Here is a 22,616-nt window from a genome sequence, read left to right as displayed (position 1 = left end):
GCCAATCGACCGCACAGCATAATTTACATGAACACAGACGAGCTGATCGATCGGTCGGCCCGGCACATGTCCAGGTTACACGACATGCCTGACCGAAGATGTCCGGGCCGTTGCACGCTGCGTCACGGGGTTGAGATGCGGGTATCCATTTTCACGGGAAGGGAGCTGTGATGGCCGTGAAGCGCTTGGGGTAAAGATGGAGTGGTGTTGTGATGTTGATGTGTTGGAGCGCTCAGATAAAGGGGTTGCGTCGTTCAGACTGCTGTATTGGCACCCAAGGCCTTGCCACTGCCTACTTTAAGATACCAGACCTAACGTGAATGAGCTATTCATGCTGCTATGCTTCTTCCTGGAGTACATACTACAAGTTCAATGTTCATTACAGCTGTCCTGGGCATTATTCACCAGGCTTCACTGTATGCTGTTCACTATGGAATGAAGTGCCAGTCCGCTCTGCTAAACCCTTCCTGTACCACTAGGCATGTGAATATTGCCACTGGATCAAAAGTCACGTGCTCCTCGAAACTCATAGAAGCTAAGCGTCATCGGGCAAACGCGGTGTCGATTGCTCACCAGAGTCACCTCACCAAACACTTTATCTTCTCAGCTGTTTCTTATTCTTTCCACACAACATACCCACCCCTCCAGCAGACCGATCAACCGCACCACTCAATCACCTACCGAATCAACACATCAGCGACACCGCCAACATGAGCGACGACTGGGAGTCCGTCACCAAGATCGGCAGCAAAGTACGAGGACCCGGCACCGCCCAGCGCGAAACCACCATCAAAGGCAAAAGCGCACTCAACGCCGCACAACGGAGCGGAGCAGTCTTAGGTACAGAGAAGAAGTACTCAACAGCAAACGTACGTCCCTTATAACCCTGGCGACAACCCTCCTACACATCACTAACACCCCATTCCTAGGCCGGCGCCAACCCCGAAGGCCAACGCCTAACCAAAGTCGACCGCGCCGACGGCCCCGTCGCCACAAAGAAAGTCCCCGAAGACGTCGCCAAAGCGCTCGCGCAAGCGCGCAACCAGCTCAAGAACCAGAAAGGCGCGACGATGACGCAAAAGGACCTCGCGAATAAAGCGGCGGTGGATGTGAAGTATGTGGCGGATCTTGAAAGAACGGGAGCAGAGTTCCCGAGCATGGATGTGGTGCAGAAGTTGCAGAAGGCGGCGAATGTCAAGTTGACGGGGGATAAGGCGAGTATTGGGCAGCCGATGTTGGGGCCGAAGAAGAAGTAGGGGGCAGAGGGAGACTGCTTATATGAGGCCTCGTGTGGTGGTGGATGAGAGTAGGGAGGGAGGTGGAGTGGGGTCGACTGGTCGTCGGCTTGGACATGGCAATAAGCGTTCATCCCAACACGAACGGCGGAGGTCTCTTGAGTGGTTTGATGCATTAGCGAGATAGACATGGCACGAGAACAATGATCATGAATCAGCCGAACCAAAAACTATCTAGACCGACAGGCGACGTGTCAGAAGCTCCAGCCGGTAGGAGAGTGCTTGCCGGACAAGTGTGGAGTGGTAAGCGGATAGTATGGTTCTCCGAGACAGGAGGAACAGCATCGCCTATTATGAGGCTTCGTAGCAGGTAATTGTGTCACGGAGAAGCCAGAACCTGACTGTCACTTCTTTTGCTACGAATCCCGACCCTTCGTTCGTACTTCATCCGCTGACCTCGGGGGCAAATGCACAGACTGTCGAACGTGTATGTGATCATAGGTCATGACATTATATGCTCTATCGAGATTTCTAGGTACACTCAGGATGAACCAAACACCCCAGCGCCTCTCCCTCAAGTCCCACTCGCTTCACAGCCCTAGGTCTCCAACATCAACATAGTTCTACGCTGCACCGGCATCAGGCGCGGGGTCTGCAGGAGGTGGAGGTGGAGGAGGCGGTTGAGGCACCGAAGCGGGCTCGGATGGCGGCGCAGCTGCCGGGGCAGGCATAGGTGCTGGGGCGTTGGCGTTTGGAGCGGAAGGGGGAGCGGTTGGCGCTGGCGCTGGCGCTGGCGCTGGATGAGGAGCGGTAGGCGCTTGCGCATGGCTCGGGGTCGGAGCTGGCTTGGGAGGCGCCGGGTTTGGCGGAGCGACAGGTGGAGGGGCTGTGGTTGGTGCAGGCGGGGCCGCTGGCTTCGTAGGAGCAGGTGCCGGAGTCGCTGGTGGAGGAACAAGGGTCGCCGGCGCGGGTACTGCAGGCTTCGCGGCCGGAGGTGCTGGGGTTGCATCCTTCTGGACAGGCGCGTCCTTCTTCTCGGCCGGCTTGGGCTTGTCTGGCTCCACACGTTGCACGCAGCCGAAGCGTTGGCGGCCCTGTTGACAATGTCAGTACAGTACCAAGAGTCTTCGCACAGAGTTCGGCACTCACGCAGTCAAACACAGCGTACACCGCCTTCAAAAACACGTCTCCGAGAATGTTGAAAGGCAAGTCGCCAGCGGACTGGACACCACCATACACCATACCACTCCCGACCGGAGCGTAAGCAAGGTCCTCCTTGTTCAGCCTGAAAGTCTTGCCACCAATGTCGAAGCCGATGACTGGCAGCTTGTCCGCCGCGGTGTCTTTGGGGAAGATGTAGCCCTGCAGTGAAGTGTCAGTAGACAGTCTCGATGATGATCCAACAAGGTCGACTTACACCAACTTCCTTCGACAGCTTGCTGCCCGGGATGGCGTCGTAGACGGCCTTGCACGTCGCATCGTCAACAAGCGCCAAAGTGGTGCCAGTATCCGCGATTGCGGTCCGTCCGGCGGTCTTTGTAACAGTCCCGTTGATGGTGTAAGAGGACGAAGGGAACTGCCAGAAACCCGCCGAATTGTCGATGGGCGTGTAGTAGACATCACTGCCAGTCGACTTGACGACGTCCTTGTCGATGAAGCCGAATGTGTAGAAGGATTGGCCATGGTCTGGGTCGTTGGCATCCTTGTAGCTGCCCAGATATGCCGTGAAAAGCTCCGCGGCGGGAGGAATGGCAGACTGTGCAACGAGGTTCTCGACTGGAGTTCGGACTCGGATTGGTGTGACGGTGTTGATGGAGCCCTGCTCGTACGTCAATCACTGTGTAGACTGAACCGGTGGGTTTGCACTTACCCATGCCAGGCCGAGAAGTCCGTCGGAAGGGTTGGTCACGAAGGATGCAGACAAGTTCTCTGCCAGTTCGATGGCTCTGGAAAGGACCGGTCAGCCATGCATCTCGCAGAGAAGTCAAACGCAAACTCACTGGTTCTTGATAGTCAACCCACCGAGCTGCATGACATCCTTTCCAACGCTGCCACCAGCAGATGATGAGTCTCCGTACTACGATGACGGGACCTGTTAGCCGGAGGCAATTGCTGAGATGACAGGCATGCTCACGGTAATCTGCCAGTTCTGCCCTGCCGACCACTTGAAAGTCGAGCTCTTCGAATAGTCGAAGATATTGTGGTCCGTCTTGCCCGCCAGCCTCACGTTCTTCGGCAGCTCGCCCGACCAGACCTATAGATCAGCCGAGCCGGTATCGAAGATGACGTCCATGGGCTGTGGTGGTGTCCCAATCTCCACCTGTGCAATGTACTCGCTGTCGTTTTGGACGTCTGTTGCCTTGACCTCTCCGATCTTGCCATCGGCGTCTTTGGTGACGAGTTTGCGAGGTGCGACTCTCTTTGGTTTGCCACTGCGAGAATCAGGCTGGACTGCGGGTTGGGCGACTTGGTCGATCATGTCGAAGGGCCCGGCGAGGGTTGGCTTGATGTCGACTGCAGTCTGGTCAGCAGAGTGAGGTGAAAGCCGGCTGTGAGGGTGAGGCTCACACTTGCGGAGAGCCTTTGCGTAGGCCATGACTCCATTGCGGGCGAAGTTCGTGTTCTTGACCAGCTTGACCTGCAGTTCGGTTGAAAGGTCAGCGAGTGAAGGTAGGAGCTCATGGGCATGCCGAACGTACACGGTGGCCGGGGCTTGCAATTTCTGCTGGCTTGGACATGGTGCCGTTTGCTGCTTCTTTCCTGGTGCCCGCTGCAAGTTTGACTCAATGAAAGACAACAAGAAAAGATGCTGAGTGATGGGATGGCTTCTGAGGGATGATGATGTAGAGGAGATGGAGGAGAAGGAGATGGAGGAGAAGGAGATGGCAGAGCAAAGTGAAGTGAGGAGCGCGTGCCTTCGTTGCGCCTGCTCTGTATCAAACGACTGACGGATCACACGCCGACGGAGGTGGCCAGGTAGGCCGCGTATCCGAAAGCCAAGGCAACTTAGGGGAAGGAAGGAGGGACTGTCGACGTGTCAACGGAAGCAGTGTCGATGAAGAGGGTGTGTCTCGCATCGCGAATGAGAGGTAACCAGCAGGATCAATTTCTAACATCGTCTAACCGGCAACGTTCTCTGCCTTCTTGTCTCCGTCCATCGAAACAGTTGCCTCCGCCCTTTCTGCAGTGGCCGATGGTGGTTGGTACAATTTTGCAATAGCCTCGACCGTAGTATTGCCTCCCGACAAGACCAAGGCAATATTCCACCCAGCTTCACCAGCCTCTCGTTCAACCATCTTTCGAAAGTCTTCATTGTACAACACCACAGCCAACGGAACCGCAGCAGATGGCTCAACGAACAGCTTCGCACGTTCCATCAACAGCTTCAAAGCAGCCTTGATCTGGTCTTCATCGACCGAGTAGATATCTTCAAGCTTTGATTTGTCGCTCAATATGCTCCAAGGAATTTTGCCCACAGGCGTTCTCAAGCCGTCCGCTATCGTTAATGTCTTGACTTTCTCAATCCGCTCGCCTTGTTTGAGGCCTCGTTCTGCGTCATTTGCGCCTTGGAAGTTCGGCTCGGCGCCAAAGACCTTGATACCTGTGCCCTCCAATGTTGTAGCTATCCCGCTCAGCATGCCTCCACCTCCAATGGGGGCAACGACAGCATCCAACGCCTTCTTGCCAGATATACCAAGGCCCGGCTGTTGAACGAGCAAGTTCACGACCTGCTGCTCGAGTTCCAATGCCTGTGTACCTGCACCTAGCATGATATCCGGATGGTCGTATGGAGGGACTAGTGTAGCACCAGTCTTCTGAATCACTTCTTGTATCACGGCCTCGCGTTCCTCGCTTGTTGAGCCTGAAAATATGACATTGGCTCCTAGACTCTGCGTACCAGCGATCTTCGACGGCGTGCTGATCTTAGGCATTACGATATGGGCGGGGACATTGTGTGTCTTTGCTGCCAGGGCGAGGGCTTGGGCATGGTTACCTGTTCAGTAGATCTGGTCAGCTGTTAGTCCTGAGTGAAGACTCTATGGGGATGCGCCGTACCACTGCTGTGTGTACACACGCCCTTCCTTCTAACATTATCAATCCCTTCCTCCTCGATCAACCTGCCCAGGGCATGAAATGCGCCTCGGGCCTTGAAAGCTCCTATTCGCTGCTGGTTCTCGCATTTGAAGAACAGACGAACATTAGGGCTGGCAGTATACGCAGAAGCCCTTTCTGTTGTCGCTGACGAGTGCGGTGCAGGTTCGGCGGCCACATTTGGTCCACTACTTGGACATCGTTCGCTTTGAGGTGTTGACGCGAGCGAGTTCAGCGTTGAGCAGGTCGCGACTGGTGTCTCGTGGATGTACTGCTTTATACATTTGTGTGCGGTTTGCACCGATGAGCGCGTCAACGGTGGACATGTCTTGAGGTCTGCCATTTTGCAGAGGATGTGGAAGGTGGGGAGTGAAGTGATGCGTAACTGCCCAATTGGGAAAGTTTCACTAGCGTGGATATCTGCTTCACATGACTCCCTCTACGGGCAGAAGTTGTATGATCTTTTGCTCTTTTACTGTACCTATCGCAGAACTACTCTAATGCTGGAGTACTGGAAGCAACATGGAGGAGCTTCAAGCCCGCCATAGGAAGGAGCAGCGAGATCTCCAAAGCCGGATCACGCAGAAGAAGAAGCAGGCCAGCAAGAAGACACGGAAAGGCGTGAACGACGAATGTGATCGACTGGAGGCAGATTTGAAAGAGAAGCAAGCGGGCGAGGTTGCTGCGTTGAACGGCGAGGATACGGCTGTGACAGTCGAAGCTCTGGACGATCTGACGCTGGACACCACCCAAACCACGGAGACTGCGGTCGCCGATGAGACAGCCAGCAGCGCTACAGCAGAAGCCGGCGATGCCGGCACCGGAGTATCCGAGCCAAACGGTGAAGCGCAAGGGCCGAAGAAGGGCAACCGACAGAAAGCACGCCTTGCACGTCGAGCAGCTGAACAAGAGGAGGCAGCCAGAAAAGCAGCAGAAGAGGCGAAGAATCTGCCGGATCTTAAGGAGCAGGAGCGAAGCAGAATGCTGGAGGCCATGAAGGCACGAGGTCTGCAGGAGAAGGAGATCCGAGCAGACGGGCATTGTCTCTACTCCGCTGTCGCAGACCAACTTGACCACTTGAGAATACCACTGGGCGCAACGCCAGGAGACATGCCTGATGTTGCAGGGTACAAGCTCGTACGGTCTGCCGCGGCAGAATACATCGAGAAGAACTCGGACGATTTTGTGCCATTCCTTGAGGAGCCATTGCCGGACTATCTCCACAAGATCCGGGATACTGGAGAATGGGGAGGGCAATTGGAGCTTCTCGCGCTGGCGAAGACTTACGGGACCGTCATCAATGTGCTTCAAGACTTCGGCCGGGTAGAGAAGATCGAGGGAGGGAGCGGCGAGAAAGCCATCTGGCTAGGGTATTACAAGCATGGCTTTGGACTTGGAGAGCATTACAACAGCCTGAGAAAAGCAGGATGAATGGCAGTGGACCTTTGCTGCCATACCTGCAACTACCTCAATCCACCACTGGCGAGAGTGGTCCTTGGCCGACGGGACTCCACTGCCATCTCGTATTCGCTGTTCCGCTCTTTCACGTAGTCGTAATCTGGCGATTTCCGGCGGCGGTGCACCACAATGGCGCCATAGACTACCGATGGGACGAACGTCGCTCTGAACAGCAAGGTCAGTCAATTTCTTCCCCATGGCAGACGGCGCGACAGGCTGACTTACCCCACAACCACAGTAACCGCAATCAACGAAATCATCAGAATTCGGATCCACCCTGCAATCGACGTCCAGTCTTGGTTTGTGTATTCTATAATCTCGACGATCGTGAATATGATCGCGATCACCAGCTTGTACACCTGGAAGCTCAAGTATAGCCATGGCTGGAGCATTCGATAGGACTGCAGCACCATCTCGAGCGGCGACATGATGAGTGCGATGAAGAAGAAGACCATGAATGCGGTGAGGGTGCTACACGGGCGGTCAGCAAGCTGGATGGGGCCGTTTCTCGAGCAGTCTGAGGGACTGCGCTTACCCGTTGTTCTGCCCTTCGTGATCGCCAGCGTACTCCATCATGGACACAGCGAGTACGCCGATGAAGATGAGCAGGAACGTCAGGTGGGCGATCCATAGTGGAATCAGCACCCAGCTGTTCCACGTCTTTTCGCTGTACATGCTGGGCAAGCGGGCTCGATGTGATGAGACAGGAACAGGAAACGCTGACGGTCGGGCGGAGGCAGAAGACTGTTACGAAGAACGAAGCGGGAAGCAAAGTTGAGGCGTTGCAACGGCAGGGTCGCTTTCTTACATCCTCCCGCTGACATGCAGTCAATATGCAAGCAGCAGGTGGCAGGACAAGCTAATATGCCAAGGCAGACACTGCCGTCCTGTAAATATAGCCATCCAGCGATTAAGCAACAGCCCCAGATACTGGCCCCAATCCGCAAGGCAGTGCGGCCGCATGTCTCAGAATAGCACCACCAGAACTTACTCACGATCAGATGTGGAGACATGGGCCAAGTCTTGTTTCTTTGGCAGTATTCCGTCGTTGACACTTCTTTTCGTCCGTGAAGCAGCCTGGTTGTGTAGATCGGGATGGCGCAATGAGATGGGAGCACAGCGTGAAGTGAAGTTGGTTTGCCAAGAGTCGACCTCGGGATCCTTCCGTTCCTTGACCGTGACCAACATCAGCATCAACATCCACCTTCATAAAACCACACTCGTTGAAAGCTGAGCAGCTGGAGACTGCTTCAATGCCCTCATTAGGAGCCTTTCGCTCGACATCATGGTGAGAGTCGTCAATCTTGATGAAGATGGCTGTGAAGATGAAACACAGGATCGAAGCGACGGCACGGTGGCGACATCATCCTACCAAGACGCCGCCAGCAGTAGACCAAATCCGAACTATGACCTTCTCTTCTCGGCTGCCTTGTCATGCTATCCGTAAGTGAAGGATGCAAGAGGATTACATTAGTCTGAGTGTCTGGCCAGTGGGAGCGATACTGACGTTGAAGCAGTGTGATATCATCAATCGCCAGTAATGTGGACTTGACAACACTCCACGAGCTCTCGCGAACTTGTCGCCAGGCTCGAGCAAATCTGCTTCAATATCGGACGACCCTCAAAGAACAGACACTGAGATGTGCGAACGAGAACGCCCATCCAGCTGCACGTCTCGGCGATGCTCTGCAAGCCAGCTATCAGCAATGGACGAGCTACGCGCGAACGGGCGAGACGATTGATCGTGTCTCTGGTGGCAGGGTAGGCGCTTGCGCTCGAGATATGGTAGGAGACTGTCGCAGATGTGGCCGGACTGTCTGCCGAGTACGAACGACAACCTTGAAAACCCAAGACCTCAACTAACCCAAGCAGAACTGCGTGATGAAGCAGCCGACCCCGAACGTCCTCAAAGGCCGATTTAGGAGGCTGTGCCGCAAGTGCATGAAAAGCAACATCGAGCCTCATACACTGGCTGCCAAGCCTGCAGAGTACGCTCAGCGGACTATCAGTCATCCTTTTGTTGCTGATCAAGTCTCTAGCGAGGATGTGGATAGTCACGAGAAGCTCGTCCGATCTCCATGTACCTGCGACGAGATCCCGTGGATCTGCCGACCATGTGGTCAGACTCTTCGAACCACAGATACAACATACATGCGCGGGTGGGCATGGCGCACGAGGTACGGGGCTTGCGGGGGCATCGGAGCTGGTCTTGGTGAAGGCAATGAGGGTGTGGAGTGCGGCCGCGGCGGCGCTTGCCTCAATGCCAGGATTGTTGAGAAGGAAGTCGAGTTAGACCCCAAAGAGCTCGCGGCACTGGAGGTCGAGATGGAGAAGACTGGTCTTGATGCAAGGACTTTCACAGGCAATAGTTTCTTGACCTGCGAGGTGGTCGGGATCGGTGGCACAGTACAGCGAAAGATCAAAAAGAGTATCTTGGTTGGAGCCATTGTGAAGGAGTACGAAGACGAGCGAGCGACGTCAAAGTTTCTACAGCGGGAACAAGATCGTCTGAACAGGAGCTGGTGCTCATGGTGTGATCGAGTGGTGCTAAGTAAGAAAGACGCTGACCAGCCTGCAAGAAGCACAGATAGCGTTGCGTCGAGCAGCTCTGAAGGCTCGATATAGCTGCGTACCAGAAGGTCAATTATGCTGAACATCTTTCCAAATCACAGGCCCATTGCCCTTCTGATCGACTCAGACAAAGACTCCCTGCAACACGACTCATATTTGCAATCTCGGCGCTTATGATTTTCAGCCGCAAGCACACAAGCCAACCAGTCCCCACACTTCTACCTTTCTCGGCTACAGATCACAGGGATCCTGGCCTCAAGAAGCGACGAAAGACGTCGAACCCAGGCCGACGTGGTTGTGGCTCAGAAGTAATGTTCGAAGCTGACATTACTGTGACCTGACCATTCTTCGAGTACTCAGGCCAGGTGTACTTCTCTCCCTGGCCAGTTGCCACGCAGCCATTGGGATCGCCATAATGCACGAAGTTGACCAGCGCGGATTGGAGAGCGTTCACGAAACGTCGCCCTTCAGTTGTCTTGCGTGGATCTCTATCTTCGCCGGCGAGTAAAGGGAAATAGAAGCTGAGGTCTGCCCCGTGATTGACTCCTAACGATCGAGGCGTCTTTGGCGCAGGCTGGTTCCAAAGCAGTCCAAAGGTCTTGGTGCGCTCCGAGAAGGTCTGGAGATATTCGTACCAAGGCTCCACGAATGTTCCGTCAGTCGCCATAGCGGCAGCCCGCTTGTAATGAGAGCCGAAGCCATAGTCGGTGTCTGCTGCGTCGAACGGACTGCCCAAAACCGGATCGTTTGGGTATGCTTTCAACAGCTGCTGGACGAAGTTTGCGGCTTTGCGTCCTGATAATCCGGCTCCGGCGATGTAACCTAATCACGACGCTCAGCTGAATGGCAGCAAACACTACAGCGCAGAGGTGACCCACCGGCAAGACTTCTCTTCGTGGCTTCGGTACTATCTGGTTCGAAGCCCAGAGCTAGAACCGTGCCCTCGTCCCGGGTGACTGAGAAGACGACAGGTATCTTCGGGAACTTATGCTTTCGAATGGTGTCGAACATGTTGTGGCGGATCAACCCTCCGAGACTAGTTTGACTGCCTTCCCATGCCGCTGACCGGTTCACCATGACTTTCGGCCCCGTGGACTTAAGACATGCAACTGCCGCATGGATCGACTTGGTCCCAGAGCAACCACAAGCCTTGGCGTACGACTTGACCAAGTCGTCTTTGAAGCTGGGCTGAGGCGCCAGGAATGGCTGGCCGGATGACGGCACGCTCATCAACCAGGCCGAGCGGAATAAGTTTTCGTCTGTCCACAGGAGCTGATAGAGCGTCGATTCACCACCAGCGCTCTCGCCACCTTTGTATAGTCAGGAATATATTCTTGGCCCCGGAGATCTGACATTCTTACTGATGGTAACTCTTTTGTGACTTCCTCCGAACGCTTGGATGTTTCTCCTGACCTGGATCGGAGGTGCTCGTCAGCTCGTGGGACACTAGACCTCCATAGTTTAGTCTGTTCTTGGACCAGATTTAGCTGTGGATAGCCCGGACGACAACTCACCCATCTGAGCGCTTCGACCTGGTCAAGAATACCCAGGTCCATGCTCTGCGACCCCAAGCTGCTTGGATTCAGAAAGCCGAGCGGTCCCAGCCGATACTGGATCGATATCGCAATCATCGGCAACCCAAGCTCCATAGATTTTGCGACGAGCGGACTCATGTCGTATGTGAAGGAGGACCCGACCAGGAAAGCTCCTCCGTGAGTGAAGAGGGACACCGGCAGGTCCTTGTGGTCGCCATCGGGAACGTATATGTCCATCGTCAGGCATTCCTCGGATTGCGGCTTGATAGGCTGGTCGCCGAGCAGCGCTCCGAACCCTTTGTCGTATGGAGGAGGCAGGTTGAAGATTGGACAAGCCGGGCCATGTTTACTGGCATCTACGACTGCGCTTCTAGAAACGTCTGGCTTCTCTTCGATCGGCTTGGATTTCTCGAAGCGAGTTGCGAATGCATATGGGATGGAGAAGTAGGTCGTTGTCGATGAACTAGGGTCATGCCTTCCATGGTATCTGGACATCGGTCAGCTTGGCCACATGGACCATCGATGGGCAATGAGCATTACCTTCCTGTGGGAAGTTGAACGACGTGGTTATCGTGCGATGGCACGCAGATGCTGTGCACGGTTGCAGCAAGCAACAACAACAGTAGGAATTGGACCATTGTCGCTGGCTTTCCTGACCTGCTCAAGTATGTTCGCCATATCGAATATCTTCTCGGGGCTTTAAATACACAGTCCTCACGGAGGGACAAGAGCTATCGAAGCTGCCGTCACGGACCCAACATTGAAACTTCGAGCGTTGCTCTTCAGCTTCATACCAAGCTTCTCATCCGGTCACACCACCGCCGGGTCAATCGACGCGTTGATTGGACCTGTCCCGCCAAGTTGGTTGCTCTGCTTCTGCCTTCGATGCCTTTCCTGCTTCCCTCCCCCGCGTTTCGTTGTTCCTCTTCCTTCCTCTTCCTAGACAAATCATGGCCGAGCCACTCAGCAAGCGGCGACGAGAGAAGTATAGCCGACTGATATGCCTGGGATGCCGTTCGAGACGGATTCGATGTGCTCTACCGGACACGAGCATCCTACCGTCAAGCGAACCACAGCCGCCTGATAAGGCCTGTACACGCTGTAGACAGAATGGTCTCAGCTGTGTTGTCGACTATACCACGTCAGTACGCTGCCGGAACGCTTCTCCGTGTCATCACTAGCTGACGGAATCTCGTTCAGCCTAGGACGACCAGCCGTAAAGCGCAACAGAACTGGAGATCAAGATGGAATAACAACTCATAACACCCTGGACAGCCGAACAAGCAACGATGTCGAGTTGGACAACCCGCACGATGTCGGAAACTTTCTTCTATCTCGGCAGGAAGCTGTTGGCGATGCACATGCCGGATCAAAGCCTACGAGAAGTGAGATGATCGAAGCCAGCTTTTCGCCATTCCACTTGCTCCCTGCGTTGCTTGCGAGGGACAGCTCGTTTGCAGCCTCGATTGGATCGCAGCCGCTTGTTCGCAGTTCTGCTCTGGAGCTAGTTGACGAAGGTTCGACCGGTTTGTTGGATCGGCAGTAAGTGATCCCGAGACGTCAACGAAATTGGATACACTAATGCCGTGACCGTAGTCTTGTTTGGCATAGACTGTATTATCCGGACATTCCCAACTTGATTGATCTACGGAATGAAGTGGAAAGCCTTGAACGCGGCCGAGTAGAGCGACCATCTGCCCTGTTCCTCCTTAACCTCCTCTACGACCTAGCGTTGGATGTCCCATCCGCTCAGCTCACATCACACCGGACATTGCAACCAGCCGTAAGGGCGCTGCTTTTCCATACAGGCCAACAAGTACTATTCTCGCTCTCGCGTACCAATTGGACTGTCCTGGCTTTGGTTCTGGCAAGCCAGTATCGACCACTGGTGTTTACTAGCAGTCAGACAGCAGCTGCTCCAGCTGTGAAATCCGTCACATGCTCCCTCCTCGCCAAGCAAGTCTGCGTCGAGCTGGGCTACGATACCGCTGCGGCTCGCTTGACGGAAGCTCTACACAGATTCGGGACTGATGATGAAGTTCTCAGAAAGCCTATGTTCCAGTGTCTGCATTGGATACGGCTGAGTATCGCTCACGAAACGATATCCAATTCGCTGATGCAACGAGCCTTCGAGTTCCAACATGCTGATGCATCCGCACAGGAGGCAGTAGAGGCACTGGTTCTAGCAATGGTACTTGGCCGCATGCCGGTAGAGCTTATACTACCACATAGCACTAACTATGGTCAAATGCAAGTGCTGCACATGCTGACTGAGCTATCGGACAGTTGGAGAGACCTGAGACGGCTAGGTCAAATCATCAATGCTCACGAAGCATTCATAAACCAAGAGCAGGCTGCGATACAGAATGCATTGGAGGCTCAGTATTGCTCGCCTGAGATGGGTTACGCCGTGATGCATCTGGCAGCAGCGGATTTGCGTCTCCAACACAACGTTCGTCTCTCGATGCCGCTTATGAGATATCTGCTAACGTCCGAACTTATGATGCAGGGAGTGAAGGGCTGTGCACTGTACGAAGTCTGGCACCCCCAGAACCTATAACCTCGCTGATTGCGCTCTGCTGTCTAGCTTCTTCGCAGTCATGAACGGCGCCCACTCCGCCTCCCACCACTTGCCCATCCAGGCCGACCAAGCAATGGGCGTCAGCAACGACATCATCCATCAACTCACGGCCCACACCGAAGACGACCCCGACCGACCTTGCCACCGCAAATTCCTAGAACAGTACGGCCGCACGCGGATCGACGAATTGGAACTCGATCTCGCCAACTTCGTCACTGCCGCTGACACTCTGACACTGAACGGGATACCGTTCGTTGCTCCACTGCATCAGTGGACGACGAGGATGTTGTATACGTGCAAGGATATCACTGAACAGCAGGCGGCGCGGTTGAAAGGATGGGGTACGCCAACTATCCAACCCCAAGCTCCTCCTTACTCACATCCGTGCAGGCGGCCTCCACGACCGCATAGACATCCAAACGATCCTCTTCCTCCAACTGGCCCGCAGCCTCGAGGCCATGAGCGCCACGGCCGGCACTGCTGCTGCGATGAGTCAGGGGTGCATCCTCACGGCTACTGCGAAGCTGATAAAGAGTTTGCATGGGATTTTGATGGGGTTCAAGATGACGGTGACGATGATGCAGAAACGGTCTCCGGGCGCAGGGACAGGTGTGGGATTCAGCGGGAGTAGGAGTGGGAAGACGAGCGTAGTGCCCGCGACTACGACGAGTGTTGAAGTTGTGGGTGGGACGGGCGCGAGTGCAGAGAAGGGGGCAGAGTCGGTCAGCGAGGACCTATTCGCGCATTGGGAGAACTGGCCGCAGTTCGATCCAGCAGATTTCTCAGATTTGTTCGGTGACGTTTTTGATGCGCAGGCGCAGGAAGAACTATAACGATATGGCTTAGTGCGTTAAGGCAGGACGATAAAGGTATGTTCGAACAAAGAGGAGAAGCAGAGAGAGCTTGATGGGACGTTGGGAGTATCCTGAATGATTCAATGCAAGTTTGTAGCTACGGTATGCTAGAAGCTAAGCGCTCGCATCGCCGACAGCAGCGAATGGTGCCGTCTGTGTAGACACCCTGTAGTGTGTCTTGAAGGAAGTCTCCCTTCCATGCTGTACCTCTCCCATTTCTCAATCAACCCCATCTCAACGCCTCTGCACACTAAGCAACACTACCATCCACCCCGTCTCAACCCCGCTTCCTTCTCTGACCCTTCTCAACTCTCGTGCTTGAAAGTACACCCACTCCCCTTCTGACACTTCCCCTCCAACCAATACTTGCACACCTTCGTCTTGTAGTTCCTCTGCTCCGCATTACCCCCATTCGGCTTCTTTGCCCCTCCTTCACGCCACTGCTTGCGGTCTGGGTTCTCGTAGACCCCTGAGGAGCCTGGCATGCTCGGTGCAGCGGCGTTGTTGTAGTTGTAGGCTGTCTGGACGGTGTTTTGTTGCTGATTATTGTTGTTGATAGAGGCGAGGATGGCCGCGAGGTCGATGGTCGGTTGGGTCTGTTGAGGGGCCTGCTGTTGCATGGGTGGGACAGAGGGTTGGAACTGAGGTGTGTGACCACCCATTGCTGGCTGCGGAGGTGCGGCTTGGTTGGCGGCTGGTTGGTTGAATTGGGCGAGCAGGGCCGCGAGGTCGGGGCTAACCCCGGTGGGAGCTTGCTGTTGCTGTGCGGGCTGGCCGTACTGCTGGTTCCCGAGGTAGAGCTTCGATAGATCGAACGGCTGTGCTGTGTTCTGGCCCATCGTCGGCTGTGGCGCGCTGCCGTACTGCCGCTGTTTCTGCGCAACCTTCGTCTGCCTGGCCCGGATAGCCCACTTCTCCTCCGGCGGGGCGATCTGCTTCATGGTGACCGTCTCGCCGTTGTACGGATCATACGGCTCACGTGGATTCGGAGGGATGTCGCTTGGATTCGCGTAGAAGACCATGAGATTGTTATCCTCATAATCTTTACGCTTCGCACGCTCCTCGGATTCCGGCTCGAGCACGCCACCGCCATATGGCTTGTAGTTGAGCTCGCGTGATCCCTCGTCGACTTCCATGAAGTCGATCTCGCTAGGCGCCTTGTACTCGACCAGCTTCTCCTCCGTCTCGACAGGCGCCTCCTCTTCTTCATCGACTTCCATCAGGTTGTGCTGTTGCTTGAACATGCGGCCCTCTCCACCGACATCGTCCACGTCGCGCATTTCGCTGGCGTTGTGGCCACGCTCCTCATCTGGATCGTGAGAGAAAAGACGTACTTCGGTTAGCTCGTCGTCCTTCTTGAACCGGACGTGGAGATGGCGACGTGACTCTTTCCTAAGGCGCTTCGTCTTCTCCTCCGGTGTCTCCTTGATGGCCTGTTGTACTGGCTTGGCGGCAGGCTTCTCTTCCTTCGGCTTGGACAGGTTGGCCATGGTCTCGGTGAAAGAGAAAGTCGACTTGGGCGCGCTTGATTGCGTTGCCGATACTGATCGTGGTCCCGACATCGCGCCGGCCGTGGGCCTGCTCGCATTGGATGCATTCGGCTTTTTAGACGCTGACTGGAGGCTCGCAAAGAAATTCGATGGCTTCGCGGTGACTTGCTTCGCTTTGACAGCTGCTGCCGGCGCCGGCGCTGTGCCTTTCGCTGCATCTACAGATGAAGACGGCTTCTTGGACGCCGAGTTCAGCTTGCTTGCCGTAAGACCGCCATTCAGTTTGCTAGCTACTGTTGCGGCCTTCTTGGGCGCAGACCCTTCTCCAGCTGCGGCTGCAGCACGCTTGACTCCAGCGACAGATTCTGGCTCCGCGCGCTTCCCGGGTGGCGAACCAGCACCGACCTTGGCAGCCACCTTCTTCGCATCCGTCGCAGCACCATTGTCGGCATCTGGGGCAGACGCGTTCGCAACGATCTTCTTCGCAAAGTACTGCGTCTTCACGTCCCCTCGCCTGACAAAGCGAGGCACGACTTTGGCAAGATGGACTTTCTCGAACGTCTCCGCTTTCATCGTTGTGGACATCGACACGACCTCCAGTATCGCGCGTGAGAGCGGGCCATTGAAATCTTCTTCCTTTTGGCGGTCGAGTAGGAATTGGTAGCAGAGAAACATCAAGGCTTGGTTCTGCGAGAATCTAAGAACACATGAATTAGCTTATGATATCAACGCGACCTGGAAATAATCCATTAAGTGGAGCATTCTTGTGTAGTCTTGTGTAGTCTTGAGTATAGTGAGACTTTGAGACACTGCACGTGCGGACGCCAGCCAAGGGCTAAAGCGACTTCATGTCTTGGCAAAATCTATATTCAGAACGCCGACTACGCGTATGATGGCATTGAGCACACCAGGACGCTTTGGCACTTGCTTGTGCTTCGCGACATTGATGGTGTCGACGGAGGTATGTAAGATAATACAGTCATGATGCAGTGCACACTGGAAGGAAGGGGTGAGGGAGGATATACGTACAGCTCAACAATGTCGCGGTGACCGTGCTGCAAAGCAGCCGTGAAGGCCGTCTCCATCATGTCACGCTGATCCTTGACTCGGCTTTTCAGCAGCGGGATCTCATTCACCCGCTTCTTCTCCTCGGCGTCAGTGACTGCTGCAGTGTCGGCCTTCCACCGATCTCGGACGGTCTTTGCGATCTCCCAGAAGTCAACAAGACCCTTCCTGATGCTCTCGGACGTTGGTGAGCGGCGCTTGCTGCGCCAGAGAGCTTTGATGGTGTCGTACTCGGTTGCAGCTTTCGGGGAGTCTGGGCGCTTGGCGGGCAGTGGAGCGGACTCAACATTGTCATCAGAGGAGTAGGAGGAGTCGTCATCATCATCTTCAGAAGAAGACTCTTCAGCACTTGAGGAGTCGCCTTCGTATTTGATGTTGCCGTTGAAAGGCTGGCCAGCCGTGGAAGTGGGCAAGGCGGTGCGGGGAGCGATGATTGAAGGCTTCTCTCGCTTCACCACCTTCTTCCGGAGCTTGGCCAGAAGCTTTGGGTCGCTGCCAGCGGCCTTGCACAACTCCTTGCGAGACTTACGTGGAACGTACGCCGGTAGTGCAGCGCGATTGACTTCCCAGTTCTGTGCTTCGGTACCGATATTTAGAAAACTGCCCATGCGCTCGGACTTCGTGGCCCGAGACAGGTCATCGAAGTTGACGATGGAGAAGAAGCCAGCATTGTTTGCTGCCGGGATAGAGGCGACAAGCTTGTGCTGGTCGACAGTTGCCGGCTGGACAGCACTGGGTGGACGGGCATTGTTCGCAGGGAATGTCGGTGTTCCATAAGGGTTGTGACCGTAGGCTGGCGAGCGGTTCTCGTGCTGCAATGCGTGTGGTGCGATTGTGGCGCCATTGTTGGTTGCATAGTTTGCTGTCGAGTAGGGACTGAAGTTCTGATTCAGACTCTGGGGTGTGACGACAGACGGGTCGTACTGTGGTTGACGGTAGTGGAACCCCTGCTGCGCGCCGTAACTATTGAATGCGTTCTGCGGATACGGGGCTGGACTGTGGGAGAGAGGGCGTGAGTACGGTGACTGCTGGCCGCTGATGTGGGAGGACGAAAGATGATTCGCATTCTGCGGCCAGCTTGGCGCAGACAGGTGTTGGGGTTGGGTGCGTGACACGGCCGGGAAGTTGCTGGCGTTTACGCCCCAGCTAGCATCATACGGACTCTGCTCGTTTCCAGTCTGGAAGAGATTGTCATATGCATTGTACTGCTGACTATCGCCGAACAGATTATTGTTGGAGAAGCCCTCGTTCCCGCGGGGCATCTGGTGGTGATCCATGGTGACGGCTGGGGTTTGCGGAAGTCGGGTGAGGCGTTCGAGTTTGCTGCGCCCTGATTCGCGGGAAGGCTGCGATCACGTGATTGCTCAAAGCGGGGTGAGCAGCATCCTTCGAGCCACAGAAATCGGTTCGTAGAAAGTGAGTTTACGAGGTGAAGGCGATGGTGTAGAAGTGTGCCGTTGCTGGATGTTGTGGTGTGTGGTGGTATGCCGTGGTAGCTCGATTCCAGCCTGCGTACGTCCTGGGAAGACTCTGGCAATACGATCTCTGCGTGAGAGACTGCCTCTCAGCACGAGTCTGCCTGACGTGGCCACCCTTGCCTTGCCTTCACCAAGATCTGAACCGTAAGGTCGTTTCACAGCGCGGGCTTAAGAGTACGCCCACGCCAGTCAGATGCTTAAAGTAGGAGACAGTGAGCCAGCACGATGGCAGCAGTAGCAGCAGCAGATTTGCGATGATGAGGACGCTTCAGTACGTGCGAGCAGCCCTCGAAGTGCTCCCCGTCGCAATCTGGCAGGCAGCCTGCAGTAGGAGTACCTTTGCTACTGGCACAATCACATTCAAAACGCCCCAAAACTCCCAGCTTTCACTCAGTTAGTACTTCAGAGAGTGTAGAAAGTAATTATGGTGATGAGCGGGTGTTGTGGGCCGCGTTCATGTGCAGGTGGAAGGTGGTGGTTGATGGAAAGGAAGAAGAGGAGAGAGAGCAGCGACATCACTAAGGACTAAGAGCGGCAGCGGATAATGCCGCGCTGGGCTTGGCACCGATCGGCCAACATTGAATGTCGAGGACAAGTGTGTGTAAGGATAGCAAGCAACCAAGGCGCAAAGAAACTGAACCCATAGTGAATGCGCGTGCAAAATCTCATACAGAGACGCTATCATATGCGCTGAAAAGCCGCTTAGGCTGCCTTGACGGCCACCATCCCCCCAACATGGCATCCTCGTACCAAACGCTTCGAGACCGGCAAGTAGGTATGTCTTCCGCAAAAGGCCGTGGTTGTGGGCAGCTCTAACAGCTACAGCGTCAATCGAACGCATACTCAGTCTCAACCACGTCCCTCAAGAGTCCTCCGACCTCCAACATGACCACTCCTCCGCAAATGGCCTGATACCGCAATCCACACCCATCCTGAGCTCGGACGGCGAGCCGATATGGAAAGTGCTCGTCTTCGACAACCTTGGGCGAGATGTTATCAGCAGTGTGCTCAGAGTCAATGACTTGCGAGGTTGGGGAATCACAATACATCTGTACGTTGTCTACAGCAAACAGGAGGGCTAGCGTGGTCGCAGTGGATGCTGAGACTCAAGCAGCGAGCGCTGACAGCTCCATGTCAGAAACATCAACGGCCAACGGCATGCCATACCCGATGTGCCCGTCGTATACCTCGTCGAGCCCACGGCGGCGAATCTGGAGTACATCACACAGGACCTTCAGAAGGGGCTGTATTCTCCGGCGTACATCAACTTTCTGTCCTCGATATCTAGGCCGCTGCTAGAAGACTTTGCGGCCCAAACAGCACAGGCGGGGACGTCAGAGAGCATCAGCCAGGTGTACGACCAGTACCTGAACTTCATCGTCAGCGAACCGAACCTGTTCAGTCTGGGCACGGGCAAGGAGACGTACTGGACGATGAATAGCGCACAGACAAGTGACGAAGACATTGACACGAATGTTGATCGGATCGTCAGTGGTCTGTTCAGCGTTTCGGTGACGATGGGTTGGTCTCGAAACTCGTCAATCGTCAATATCCAGGCTAACCGCTACAGGCACAATACCCATCATTCGATGTCCAAAAGGCGGCGCTGCTGAGATGATCGCGGCCAAGCTGGACCGGAAACTGAGAGACCACATTTTGAACGCCAAAGACAATCTCTTTTCTGGAAGCAAATCCGCAGGCGGGCAGAACCCGGCTTCTTCACGTCCAGTCCTAATCATTGTGGACCGGAATGTCGACCTAGTACCAATGCTCTCACACTCATGGACATATCAATCCCTCATCCACGATGTACTCAACATGCACCTCAATCGGATTACCGTGGAGACACCAGCAGAAGAAGGCAATCCCGCGAAAGGCAACGTCAAGCGATCGTACGACCTCACCTCGAACGACTTCTTCTGGACCAAGAACGCCAGCGTACCCTTCCCACAAGTGGCAGAAGACATCGACGCCGAACTCACTCGCTACAAGGACGACGCCGCAGACATCACCAAGAAGACCGGCGCCAACTCGATTGAAGACCTCCAGAACGACACGAGCGCATCCGCTCAACACCTCAAAGCAGCCATCACCTTACTACCCGAACTCCGTGAACGCAAAGCACTCCTGGATATGCATATGAACATCGCCACTGCTCTCCTCAAAGGCATTAAAGACCGCCAGCTCGACAACTTCTTCCAGCTCGAGGAGGACATCAAAAAGCAGACCAAGCAACAAATGTTCGACCTGCTGTCTGACTCCGACAAAGGCAACGAGCCACGAGATAAACTCCGCATCTTCATTATCTGGTTTCTCAGCACTGAACAAGAAGTCTCGCGAGCGGACATGGACCGCTTCGAGGAGCTGCTCAAGAAGGCGGAGGTAGATACCCTACCCCTAACCTACATCCGCCGCGTCCGTGAAATCACCCGCATGACCATGATATCCTCCGCCCCGACCCAACAGCAACCACAGCAAACCTCAGCCTCTGCCGACCTCTTCCGCGGCTTCTCCTCCATCTCCTCTCGCCTCACCGATCGCTTTAAGGACGCTGGCCTTGGTGCCAACTTCGACAACCTAATATCCGGCGTCAAGAACTTTCTGCCCGCTAACAAAGATCTCACCCTCACCAAGATCACCGAATCGCTCATGGATCCCTCAAACGCCTCTACCAGCGCTCTGCAGAAAACCGAAGGATTCCTCTACTTCGACCCACGCTCCGCCAACGCTCGCGGGACTATGCCGCCTTCTGCCAAAGACGCTCGCAGCGGGACAGCACAGAGTCGGGGCATTGAAGCGAGTTTTGGGCAGAGGAGGCAAGGCTTTAGCGAGGCGATCGTATTTTCTGTCGGCGGAGGGAGTATGGACGAGTACGGTAATTTGCAGGACTGGGCGCAGCGGACGAGTGGTGGAGCGAGCGCTGGACAGGCGGGTGCTGCCGGGAGGAAGAGGGTGGTGTATGGGAGTACGGAGATTATGAGTGCGGAGAGCTTTTTGGGTGTACTGGGGAGGTTGGGGAGGGAGAGTGGGTAGTAGTAGAGTGTGGGTTGCAGGTGTTGTGGTAGTATGAATGTAATGGAAGCATGCATGGCTACATATACTTCTAGAGTTTGATACGAAAGACCGCCTGTAGTCCAACTCCTCTCACAACGTCCTTCTTAGCCCAAGAGCGCCCCCGACTCCCCGCCAACATTAAAACCTCCACATCCCCTATGAAAAATCAACCCCTACTCCGCAAGCCGATACGAAACCACAGTATCAATCCGATGCGAGTTGGTCGAAAAGCTCCTTAGCATCACCTTCTCCGCATTCTTCACCTCCTTCGCATCGCTGTCGCCCCATTCGAGCGGAACTTCAGAGTCTGCGTCGGCGTAGACGAGCACGTTGAACGTGCAGTTCCCGTCTAACACCGGCAGAAACGTAACGGAGGCGGTGATTTGCCGGAACAAAGATTGGATATCCTGCTGAATCTCCGCATCCGTCTTCTCCGCCGCCGCCGCCGCTGAATTAGGGGGCACAGGGTCGGAGTTCTCCTTTTCCCCACTGCCGGAGGTGGATTTGCTGCTGGTGGAGGTAGGGGTGTGATTGACGTCGAATTGCCAGCGCTCGACGTGCTCCCCGGTTTCCTTTGAGGTGATGACGACGACGAGTTTGGAGATTTTGGAGCGCGACATCCATTTGCTGAGTTGCGACATTATCTTCTTGATGTAGGCTTTCACTTGGTCGTCGATGGTGGTCATGATTGTTAGGCCGTATTTCTTGACTCTGCACATCACATTAGCACGGTCTCAACGAGGGTTGATCGAGAGGAGATGTGGAAGTAGAGGGGTGGACAGGGACGTACGCTGAGAAGTCCTCTGGAGGATAGACGCCGCGTTGGAAGAGGATGGTGTTGATGCCGTATTCGAAGAATTCGGTCACGAGCTGGATTGGATGTTAGTGCTCTGTGCTCGTTGGTGTTGGTCTTTCCTGGAAATTTTGCGTACCTTTGCTGAGCCCTTTATCTGTAGTTTGTGGACTTTGGACTTGTCCGAACTCGAAGGTGCTGTTGCTGATGGCATGGTGGCGGCGATTGGTGTATGGTGTTGCGAGCGTTTGTATCCAATTGTCCGCAGCTTCAATTGTTAACGATGCCTTCGTTTGGTAGTAGTGCGTCGTCGTTCCGATCAGTCGCTGTCCTATATCTAGCATGTGATATCGTGAGTGAAGTTGAGGAAGTCACGAGGGTGTTTTGGTCCCAATAAGGAAGGAGTGGCC

At 54.9% G+C, this 22,616-nt stretch overlaps 12 protein-coding genes across 12 annotated transcripts; 5 read left to right on the top strand and 7 right to left on the bottom strand.

Annotated features, from left to right (window-relative positions):
- Positions 1 to 710: 710 nt before the first annotated feature.
- Positions 711 to 1,256, top strand: MBF1 (multiprotein-bridging factor 1; the record flags this gene model as incomplete). The annotated part of the gene is made up of 2 exons (XM_064806823.1): positions 711 to 869; positions 930 to 1,256. 2 exons carry the CDS (start codon positions 711 to 713, stop codon positions 1,254 to 1,256), a joined length of 486 nt encoding a protein of 161 aa, XP_064655128.1.
- A 602-nt stretch (positions 1,257 to 1,858) lies between these two features.
- On the bottom strand, positions 1,859 to 3,267 carry LTR77_009596 (uncharacterized protein; the record flags this gene model as incomplete). Its single annotated transcript, XM_064806822.1, has 5 exons — positions 1,859 to 2,329; positions 2,385 to 2,597; positions 2,653 to 3,054; positions 3,106 to 3,181; positions 3,236 to 3,267. 5 exons carry the CDS (start codon positions 3,265 to 3,267, stop codon positions 1,859 to 1,861), a joined length of 1,194 nt encoding a protein of 397 aa, XP_064655127.1.
- Positions 3,268 to 3,489: 222 nt separating this feature from the next.
- Positions 3,490 to 3,973, bottom strand: LTR77_009595 (uncharacterized protein; the record flags this gene model as incomplete). The annotated part of the gene is made up of 2 exons (XM_064806821.1): positions 3,490 to 3,873; positions 3,935 to 3,973. 2 exons carry the CDS (start codon positions 3,971 to 3,973, stop codon positions 3,490 to 3,492), a joined length of 423 nt encoding a protein of 140 aa, XP_064655126.1.
- Positions 3,974 to 4,354: 381 nt separating this feature from the next.
- Positions 4,355 to 5,670, bottom strand: LTR77_009594 (uncharacterized protein; the record flags this gene model as incomplete). The annotated part of the gene is made up of 2 exons (XM_064806820.1): positions 4,355 to 5,229; positions 5,292 to 5,670. The coding sequence occupies 2 exons, from the start codon at positions 5,668 to 5,670 to the stop codon at positions 4,355 to 4,357; spliced, it is 1,254 nt and encodes a 417-aa protein (XP_064655125.1).
- A 179-nt stretch (positions 5,671 to 5,849) lies between these two features.
- OTU2 (OTU protein) lies at positions 5,850 to 6,758 on the top strand (the record flags this gene model as incomplete). The annotated part of the gene is made up of 2 exons (XM_064806819.1): positions 5,850 to 6,333; positions 6,391 to 6,758. 2 exons carry the CDS (start codon positions 5,850 to 5,852, stop codon positions 6,756 to 6,758), a joined length of 852 nt encoding a protein of 283 aa, XP_064655124.1.
- Positions 6,759 to 6,790: 32 nt separating this feature from the next.
- Positions 6,791 to 7,460, bottom strand: LTR77_009592 (uncharacterized protein; the record flags this gene model as incomplete). Its single annotated transcript, XM_064806818.1, has 3 exons — positions 6,791 to 6,950; positions 7,011 to 7,256; positions 7,321 to 7,460. The coding sequence occupies 3 exons, from the start codon at positions 7,458 to 7,460 to the stop codon at positions 6,791 to 6,793; spliced, it is 546 nt and encodes a 181-aa protein (XP_064655123.1).
- Positions 7,461 to 8,070: 610 nt separating this feature from the next.
- LTR77_009591 (uncharacterized protein) lies at positions 8,071 to 9,410 on the top strand (the record flags this gene model as incomplete). The annotated part of the gene is made up of 4 exons (XM_064806817.1): positions 8,071 to 8,228; positions 8,303 to 8,546; positions 8,658 to 8,773; positions 8,825 to 9,410. The coding sequence occupies 4 exons, from the start codon at positions 8,071 to 8,073 to the stop codon at positions 9,408 to 9,410; spliced, it is 1,104 nt and encodes a 367-aa protein (XP_064655122.1).
- A 184-nt stretch (positions 9,411 to 9,594) lies between these two features.
- Positions 9,595 to 11,529, bottom strand: LTR77_009590 (uncharacterized protein; the record flags this gene model as incomplete). The annotated part of the gene is made up of 5 exons (XM_064806816.1): positions 9,595 to 10,178; positions 10,235 to 10,666; positions 10,718 to 10,769; positions 10,871 to 11,378; positions 11,432 to 11,529. The coding sequence occupies 5 exons, from the start codon at positions 11,527 to 11,529 to the stop codon at positions 9,595 to 9,597; spliced, it is 1,674 nt and encodes a 557-aa protein (XP_064655121.1).
- A 752-nt stretch (positions 11,530 to 12,281) lies between these two features.
- Positions 12,282 to 14,305, top strand: LTR77_009589 (uncharacterized protein; the record flags this gene model as incomplete). Its single annotated transcript, XM_064806815.1, has 4 exons — positions 12,282 to 12,433; positions 12,488 to 13,420; positions 13,479 to 13,813; positions 13,863 to 14,305. 4 exons carry the CDS (start codon positions 12,282 to 12,284, stop codon positions 14,303 to 14,305), a joined length of 1,863 nt encoding a protein of 620 aa, XP_064655120.1.
- A 326-nt stretch (positions 14,306 to 14,631) lies between these two features.
- LTR77_009588 (uncharacterized protein) lies at positions 14,632 to 18,158 on the bottom strand (the record flags this gene model as incomplete). Its single annotated transcript, XM_064806814.1, has 2 exons — positions 14,632 to 16,513; positions 16,846 to 18,158. 2 exons carry the CDS (start codon positions 18,156 to 18,158, stop codon positions 14,632 to 14,634), a joined length of 3,195 nt encoding a protein of 1,064 aa, XP_064655119.1.
- Positions 18,159 to 19,094: 936 nt separating this feature from the next.
- On the top strand, positions 19,095 to 21,392 carry SLY1 (Vesicle trafficking between the ER and Golgi; the record flags this gene model as incomplete). The annotated part of the gene is made up of 4 exons (XM_064806813.1): positions 19,095 to 19,134; positions 19,185 to 19,410; positions 19,498 to 19,880; positions 19,930 to 21,392. The coding sequence occupies 4 exons, from the start codon at positions 19,095 to 19,097 to the stop codon at positions 21,390 to 21,392; spliced, it is 2,112 nt and encodes a 703-aa protein (XP_064655118.1).
- Positions 21,393 to 21,586: 194 nt separating this feature from the next.
- On the bottom strand, positions 21,587 to 22,420 carry MAD2 (Mitotic spindle checkpoint component mad2; the record flags this gene model as incomplete). The annotated part of the gene is made up of 3 exons (XM_064806812.1): positions 21,587 to 22,124; positions 22,204 to 22,283; positions 22,346 to 22,420. The coding sequence occupies 3 exons, from the start codon at positions 22,418 to 22,420 to the stop codon at positions 21,587 to 21,589; spliced, it is 693 nt and encodes a 230-aa protein (XP_064655117.1).
- Between the last annotated feature and the right edge of the window lie 196 nt (positions 22,421 to 22,616).

The sequence above is a fragment of the Saxophila tyrrhenica genome (assembly GCF_035928015.1).
Source record: "Saxophila tyrrhenica strain CCFEE 5935 chromosome Unknown scaffold_18, whole genome shotgun sequence".
NCBI lineage: Eukaryota > Fungi > Ascomycota > Dothideomycetes > Mycosphaerellales > Extremaceae > Saxophila > Saxophila tyrrhenica.
The sequence above is the reverse complement of the archived record's forward strand: the minus strand, read 5'-3'. Positions and strand labels throughout refer to the sequence as shown.